We start from the raw sequence: 9038 nt of genomic DNA, 5'->3' as shown, positions 1-9038 counted from the left end.
TTAAAAAAAAGACGACTTTGACAATGCTCAAGGGTATCTACTTCAATGCAAGGAGTACAGCAAATAAAGCAGACAATAAAGGGACAGGAATGGCAACTCAATGTTCCTGGTTACAGGGTTTTCAGAGACGATAGGGAGGGGGATAAGAAAGGAGGGGGCGTGTCAATTTTGGTCAAAGAAACTATTACAGCTGTGAGGAGAGGTGCTATGTTGGAAGGTTCATCAAATCCAGTCATATGGATTGAGCTAAGGAACAAAAAAGGGGCAATCACACGACTGGGAATATACTATAAACACCCAAACAGTCAGAGGGAGATAGAAGAGCAGATATGCAGGTAAATCTCTGAGGAATGCAAAAACAATAGGACAGTAATAGGGGATTTTAAATACCCCAATATTAACTGGGGTTGTTTTAGTCTGAAAGGAATTGACAGAGCAGAATTCTTGAGGTGCATTCAGGAGAACCTTTTAGGCCAATATGTAGCAAGTCCAACAAGAGAGGGCACAGTGTTGAACTTAGTTTTAGGCAATGAAGATGGGCAGGTGGAAGGAGTGGCCATGGGAGAGCATTTTGGTGATACTGATCATAATTCAGTCAGTTTTAACATAATTATGGAAAAGGACAAGGATAGAACAGGAGTTAGAGTTCTCAATTGGGACAAGGCCAATTTTACTAAACTGAGGAGTGATTTAGTGAAAGTGGACTGGAAACAGCTGCTTCAAGGTAAATCAGTGTCAGAACAGTGGGAAGCATTGAAAGGGGAGATTCAAGGGGTTCAGAGTAAACAAGTTCCCACAAAGAAAAAGCGTGGGACAGCCAAATCTAGAGCACCATGGATGTCAAGGAGCTTACAGGGTTAGATAAGGCAGTAAAGGAAAGCTTATATCCGACACCGAGAACTCCATGCTACAAAAACCTGAGAGGAATATAGAAAATGGAGGGATGAAATCTAAAAGGAAATTAGGAAAGCAAAGAGAGGGCATGAAAGAATATTGGCAAGCAAAATCAAGGTGAACCCAAAGTTGTTTTATCAATACATTAAAAGTAAGAGGTTAACTAAGGAAAGTGTAGGGTCCATAAAGGACCAAAAAGGTAATCTATTTGTAGGGGCGGAAGATGTTTGTATTGCTCTTAATGAATAATTTGCTTCCCTCTTCATAAAAGAGGGAGAAGATACAGATATTGTAGTTAATGAGGAGGAGTGTGAAGTATTGCATGTGATAAACATAGGGAGAGAGGAAGTATTAATGGGATTAGCATCCTTGAAAGTTGATAAATCACCAGGGCCGGACGAAATGGCCCAGGCTGTTGAAAGAAACCAGAGAGGAAATAGCGGAAGGTCTGACCATCATTTTCCAACCCTCACTGGATACAGGTGTGGTGCTGGAGGATTGAAGGACTGCAAATGTTGTACCTCTGTTTAAAAGGGGAGTGAAGGAGAGACCAAATAATTACAGGCCAGTCAGTCTAACCTCAGTAGAGGGCAAATTATTGGAATCCATTCATAGAGACAGGATAAACTGTCACTTAGAAAGGCACAGATTAATCAAGGATAGTCAGCATGGATCGTTAAGGAAAGATCTTGTCTGACTAATGTGATTGAATTTTTTGAAGGGGTAACAAGGAAGATAGATGAGGGTAGTGTACTTGATGTGGTCTACATGGATTTTAGCAAGGCTTTTGACAAGGTCCCACATGGCAGACTGGTGAAAAAAAAATAAAAGCCCATGGGATTCAGGGAAATGCAGCAAGGTGGATACAAAATTGACTCAGTGGCAGGAAACAAAGGGTAATTATTGATGAGTATTTTTGCAACTGGAGGGCTGTTTCCAGTGGCATTCCACAGGGCGCAGTACTGGGTCCCCTGCTTTTTGTGGTATAAACAATTTGGACGTAAATGTAGGGGGCATGATCAAGAAGTTTTCAGGCGACACAAAGACTGGCCATGTGGTTGATAGAGAGGAAGATAACTATAGGCTGCAGGAAGATATTGATGGTCTGGTCAGATGGGCAGAAAAGTGGCAAATGGAATTCAATCTGGAGAAGTGTGAGGTGATGCATTTTGGGAGGTCAAACAAGGCAAAGGAATACACGATTAATGGGAGAGTACTGAGAGGTGTGGAGGAAGTGAGGGACCTTGGCGTGAATGTCCACAAATTCGTGAAGGTAGCTGGGCAGGTCAGTAAGGTGGTTAAAAAGGCATATGGAATCCTTTTCTGTATTAGCCATGATATAGAATATAAGAGCAAGGAGATCTTTCAACACACCATTAACATATTGTTTGCCTTTGCTCCGTGACCTTTTGGTCAGCTATGTGGCCTGGTCCAATCTGCACCTTCTCCTTTGTTATCTCTTGCCCAACCCCCACCTCACTTGTTTATAATCTGTGACTTTTCTAATATTTGTCAGTTCCGAAGAAGGGTCACTGACCCGAAACGTTAACTCTGCTTCTCTTTCCACAGATGCTGCCAGACCTGCTGAGTGATTCCAGCATTTCTTGTTTTTGTTTCAGATTTCCAGCATCCGCAGTATTTTGCTTTTATTGTATAAGTCATTAGTTGGGCCAAAACTTGAGTACTGTGTGAAGTTCAGGCCACCTCATTACAGAAAGAATGTAATTGCAATAGAGAGAGTACAGAGGAGATTTACAAGGATATTGCTGGGACTGGAAAAAATGCAGCTATGAGGAAAGATTGGATAGGCTGGGGTTGTTCTTCTTGGAACAGAGAAGGTTGAGGGGAGATTTGATTGAAATGTACAAAATTGTGAGGGGCCTGGATAGAGTGGATGTGAAGGGTCTATTCACCTTAGCAGAAAGATCAGTGACTAGGGGGCATAGATTTCAAGTGATTGGTAGAAAGATTAGAGGGGAGATGATAATTTTTTCACCCAGAGCGTGGTGGGGTTCTGGAACTCACTGGCCGAAAGGGTAGTAGAGGCAGAAACCCTCAACTCATTTTAAAGGTGCCTGGATGTGCACCTCAAGTGCCGTAACCTGCAGGGCTACAGACCAAATACTGGAAGGTGGGATTAGGCTGGATGGATCATTTTTCAGCCGGCGTAGACAAGATGGGCCAAGTGGCCTCTTGCTGCGCCGTAAGCTTTCTATGATTCTGTCCCGAAGTTACATTTTACTAGTTTGAACATGCCTTGTCCTAATCTCAAGAATTTGGAAAAATGGCCCTTATATCCCACTTAATTTGGTTCATCTCCTGTATAAACGTAACCCACAGCGGTGAACTGGCTCAGGCTCATTATGAGCACTGACGTTAGAAATGTGATCTGTTGCAAGCCAGTCAGTTCTCATTTGTTAGTCATTTATGGTGGCTGGTTTACTGATGCTCTTTTCACCACAGGCTGGTCTCTGAAGGAAGTGGGCGGTTATATAAGTAACCTGATTTTCTTGTGTTGGAGGCAGCAGAACATTGACAGAAACTGACATCTGTGCCATAGACTCAAAGAATCGGCATTGACAAATATAAACAGTGCATGCTGGTGATGTGTAGCTCAGGTCACATGAAAATATGAAAATGATGTACAGAAAAAGACCTGCTAGTCCACCCAGCCTGCCCCACACAGTTATGATGCCTTATGCCATTCTGGAATCTGATCTGCAGGCAAGCTAGGTTATAATCTAATAGATTTTTAACATAGACATCAGTGAAGATGTGAAAACAAATCATCATAGTTGTGAACTGTGCTGTGTTTGTGAGAATCTTCAATTACAGCAGCACTAATCGCTGTTGGTAATGGAGAAACTGCATCAGGTTGCAGACTCCACCCTGCAGTTTAATCAGTATGACCATAACATATTAGTGAAATGGGTTTGAATTTAGGTGTTTTTCAATGATCTTTTATAAAAATATTTTCCTTATTAAAAAGCTTGTAAGAGTTTTGTAAGTGTTATTCCTCTTTAAATTGAAACAAATTACTAACTAAAAATTTAGATTCACTCTGCATGCCATTGGAAAAAAATTAGGATTAGAGTGTTAGAATTACGAATTAAAGTGTTACTGTGCATTAATGAGATTAAGTGTCTACACACATCAGTGTGTGTAGCTGCACATCTGTGTGTTTGGGAAGTGTTCAGAGAAGTGCTCAGAACCTTCCCAGATACATCAAGGCAGCTAGGCTGCCTGGCCACGATTTAGGGAGGTGCATTACATGGAGCAATTTTTTATTTATCTTCTACCACCATCCTCAAGAGGCAACTTGAAGGAAATGACAGTTGCTGAACCAATCTGACACATCCCCCACACTCTCTGAATTTAATGACGAGGAAGCATGCTGGCTGCTGCTGCATCACGAGATACTAAATGTCACTTATTAACCCTTTCATAAATAGTTAGGATTCTGAGTCGGTTTACACTGAATAAAAAGAGTGCAATTAGTTTGAGGAACAGATCAGACTGTGAGCTTTTAAGAGTTTAGTTTGCTCTCTGCTAGCAAGATAAAACAGCCAAATTTTGTTGTCGGTGTGTTGTCCGCATAATGTCTCCTAATTTTATTTTAGTGATTGCAGTGGACTCTGAGCTGGGAGTGGACTCAGCAGTAGTTAGAAACACTGTACTATTACAATGCCATTTCTTTCCGTGTTTGTATTTTGCATTCGTCAGAATTCAGAGAAGTGCTTAGGCTTAGCTTAGCCTAGCCTCTGGATTCCTCAGTGTAGTATTAAGCCACACAAACCAGGAGGTCCCAGGTTTGATTTTTAGTCTTTTCTGAGTTAGCTGATCTCAGCTGGAAGTGGTAATAGTGGTAACATTTGATCTCAGTGGCCCTGATGCAGGGAATGAAATATTGCCCCATTTCTTGCTTTCAGTCACGATTCATTACTTAAAGCTATACCTGTGTGCACATGTGTAAACATGCTATCAATCTCTGATGTTACCCTTTTCATAGCCTGTTGATGCTCACTGCCCAGCCTTTCAAATGAACAATAGTCACTCGGGAAGATACAGGTGATTAACCAACTCCTGTAGAATCCCATCCGGCAAAATTTCAATACCTTCAGGAGAAGCAGTGGGAAAAAAATTGATGGTAAAAATGGTATTGAAAAGCACTCTCTGAATTTAATGACCACTGGGCGGCACAGTGGCACAGTGGTTAGCACTGCAGCCTCACAGCTCCAGGGGCCCGGGTTCGATTCTGGGTACTGCCTGTGCGGAGTTTGCAAGTTCTCCCTGTGTCTGCGTGGGTTTCCTCCGGGTGCTCCGGTTTCCTCCCACATGCCAAAGACTTGCAGGTTGATAGGTTAATTGGCCATTATAAATTGCCCCTAGTATAGGTAGGTGGTAAAGAAATATAAAGAGACCGGTGGGGATGTTATTGGAATATGGGATTCGTCTGGGATTAGTATAAATGGGTGGTTGATGGTCGGCACAGACTCGGTGGGCTGAAGGGCCTGTTTCAGTGCTGTATCTCTAAAACTAAAAACTAAAACTAAGTCAACTATCTAGCACTCCAGTATTATGTATATATTTTAAAATCCTGAATCCTTGCGAAGGCTTTACAAAGTTGTCTCAAATGTCCACTCACTAGATCATTCAAAATCGTTCCAAAGACTTTCCTTGCAACTTTGCTAAAACTACTGATTTGTAGTTTCTGGCTAAATCAAATGATCCTTTTTTAAAAAAAAAATTGCATGCATTTTAATAGCAGACTAAAGTGTTGACTGCTTTGGGTTTAGCTAGGCTAAGCACATTTGTTTAATTAGCTGTATATGATTTGGATTCCACTGAATATAGCCCCACATTTTAACCTGGAGTAGTTTCCAAGAGTCATTCAGAGCAGCAATAACCATCCCACCTTTTTACCCTTCTTGAAACTGAAGTTTATCAAAGATTGCACTGCCTGAATGCCTTGTTATTCAGTTAGCAACTTCAGCATTCAGAAGATTCCAAAGCTCTTTGCGCGGGAGGGAGAATTAAAATATAGACTAAAGAAACCCGCCAAGCTATGATGCAGGATTAGGAGAGGCTAACTGAAAGCTTAGTGGAAAATGTGGCTGTTTGGAAAGTTTTAAATTTAGTGCAGTAGCGGATAGAGAGCTCATGTAGGTCCACAGGGTGAAAGTACTATGTGAGTGGGATTTTGTACAGAGCAGGATATAGACAGCTGAGTTCTGAACTGATTGTAGTTGGTGTAGGATCGGTGACTAGGAAGGAGATCATTAGTGAAATCAGTTGTAAAGGGAATGGATAAAGAGGTTTAGTGGCAGCAAGGTTGAAAGTATGTCATTACAAAGGTGGAAGTAAGCAGTCTTGGTGGTGGAAATGTTTTGGGATTCAAAGCTCAACTGTGGTTGAACAGAACTCCAAGGTTTTTCACTGTGGTGAAAAATAGTCAACTTGAGCATGGAGCTGGGGAGAGGATGTGAAGTCAGTGAAGAGTGTGAAGTTTATGACCTGATCAGAAAATGGTGGCTTCTGTTTTCTCTATGTTCAATTAGAATAAATTTTGGCACATCCATAACTTCATGTCAGACACACAATCTGATTGCACAGTGGTGGTCATAGTGTCATGGGAAGTGGTGGAGAGCTTACTGCTGGGTGTTGTCAATATACATATGGAGTTTACTCGGTCTGCAGGTGATGGTTGCTGAGTGGCAGTATGTAGATGAGGAAGAGGACCAAGTTGAGTTTCTTGGAGCCTTATTCCATTACATTTTCTATTTCTGACATATGAGGCACATATTTGGTACTACCAAAGACTGGTTAAGTAAATGCATTTTTATTTGCATTCTGGACCTTTTGTTTCTTGTCTCAGTACCACCCCTTTTGCTTTGCACTATCATCCCTTTAGTCATTTTATCATTCCTGCCTTCCATCCTATCATAGACCTTCCCTTTTGTTCTTTCCTCCCTTCCCTCCACTTTTCCCTGCCTCTGTAATCACTTAAAACCTGTTGCATCTGTAACATTTTCCATTTCTGATAGAAGGTCGAGACCAACACACCATTATGATGGAATTTTTTATGAACTATTCTTGGCTGTTTTTCAGGGAATAACATCATTGATGTTGGCCATTAAGAATGTTCAGAAGATAATTCTCTTTCTTGAGTTAATTGTAGAATCTGAACCTAACTCTTGATAGGTAGACAGTGATCATTTGGGTATTCAGCATATTATTTGGAGTGTGATTATGTATGTTAAATTGGTGGAATGTTGTTCAAACTACTTACAGTAGAGTAGCTCAAATGTGCAGGACATAATGTAGAGGAGCATCCAGTGCACAGCCCAAATAGTAAGCAATCTGGAACATCAGTTCACCACTCAACTCAGTCTGTACTGTTGGGAAGGACGACACAACAAAAGCTGTTTCAAAGCGAAGCAAATGACTAATGGTTGCTTGTACTTACTTTCTTCTAGTAAATGCACAGTCATCATCATTTTCCACATCCACTGCATCTGGGAAAGCTTGTAAACCTGCTTCTGGCATCGCCAAACGATCTCTAGCACAAACTGGGGAGAAATCTGAGGCTTACAAATCCATCTTCACATCCCATAGCTCGGCTAAACGTGCAAGGGAGCAGAAACCCAACTGGATTACTCATACAGCTTACTACTACTGAGATGTTTTAAATAAAAAAAAGTCTTGATCTTTCTTTACCTGATACTAAATTGATGGGATTTAGCTTTATTATCTTCAGATAAAAGCCTTTCTTGCACTATTATATAAATGAGAAGGTAACTATTGGTGAATGCTTGTTTGTAGAGTCCTGCTAGTCTCCTCTTTTTGTGTGATATTAACAGCTTGTCCTTTATTTGTTACTATTTCAATTATTGAAAATGTGTAGAACCCATGTGCTTAGAATGTACCTTGATGGGCACAAGTGCTGGTTAGCAATTAATTATCACGCTTCACCCTAAATCTGAGTGGCTAGGATCCAGACCAATAGTTTGCTGAACTAACTCTGTTCAAGTATCTGATGACATCTCTATATCTGGTTAATTAAAATTTTCACCAAATGTTTTCTGTGGACATCATTTTTTTACACTCTACCGCAAGCATTAGTCACTCTCAGCAAGAAATATATTCGTCTTTCCTACTGATGAGAATGTTATAAATTTAGTTTAGTAATTGAAAAGAGAGAGCACTTATAATCAAGTATTTTTTCCAAATCTTACAGTTGACGTTGAGGTGATTGTGCAGATCCAAGGTGAATAGAACTCCTGGGTGGCAAAAAGAAAATTGCTAGCTTTTCTATCATCCCTTACCAGGTTAATTGGAAATGTCTCATGGCATCTCATATAATGAATTACTGTGAAATACAGCAACTATGGGAAAATAGTGCAGCAAGATCACACAATCTGCAATCAGACAAAAAACCAGTTCTTTGATGGAGTTGGTTGAAGGAGGTATCTCACCTAGGACATTAGGAGGACTTATGTACCTAGTCTTCAAATAATATAATGGGATTGACAGGATTCTTAATATCCGCTGGATAGGTAGATGAAGCCTCAGCTTAAAAATTCATCAGAATATGTTAAAGCACCAATACAGAGAGGTAGTATGTAGATTTAATTTCCTATCCCTGCTGGGCTGCAACAAAAAGTCTTGAACAGAGGCCAAATGCCACCCAGAAGGAAAACCCAATAGAGAGATTCTGTCAGTCTATCACACGTTCCAGATGGGCTGGCCTTGAACAGCCAATGAGTTGGGACCTGGTTGCCTAACCTACCATTTTCTATGTTATAGGTAAATTGTGGGAGGGGTATGACCATAGCACATGGATCACGAAAATACAGGTAATCAGAGCAATTATGATGATTGATGCAGGGCAGCTATTGGCAGCATGTTCTGCTATTGAGTAGTCTCTATTATTGAGTATACCTAATCTTAGGTTTGAGATTTTATTTCCACGATCAATCAGACTAGTTTTGTGTTTGGTGTAAGTATTAATCTTCTATTGCTTTCTTTTCTGCTTCAAAACCAAATTGTCATGTTTACCTGTTTCCTATAATTACACACTATTTCCTGGTCAAGAGAAGGTGAGCTGCCTGTGTTGCTCTATAAGTGGCAGGAAGGTGCAAGTG

At 40.7% G+C, this 9038-nt stretch overlaps 1 protein-coding gene across 1 annotated transcript in view; it reads left to right on the top strand.

Annotated features, from left to right (window-relative positions):
• Positions 1-7970, top strand: part of rtf2 (replication termination factor 2) — a 203432-nt gene extending 195462 nt beyond the window's left edge. The window contains exon 9 of the mRNA XM_068048041.1: positions 7371-7970. Within this exon, the coding sequence (XP_067904142.1) occupies positions 7371-7573 (203 nt within the window). The 3' untranslated portion in view covers positions 7574-7970. The remainder of the gene's footprint in view (positions 1-7370) is intronic.
• The last annotated feature ends 1068 nt before the right edge of the window (positions 7971-9038 follow it).

The sequence above is a fragment of the Heterodontus francisci genome, chromosome 16 (assembly GCF_036365525.1).
Source record: "Heterodontus francisci isolate sHetFra1 chromosome 16, sHetFra1.hap1, whole genome shotgun sequence".
Taxonomy (NCBI): domain Eukaryota; kingdom Metazoa; phylum Chordata; class Chondrichthyes; order Heterodontiformes; family Heterodontidae; genus Heterodontus; species Heterodontus francisci.
The sequence above is the reverse complement of the archived record's forward strand: the minus strand, read 5'-3'. Positions and strand labels throughout refer to the sequence as shown.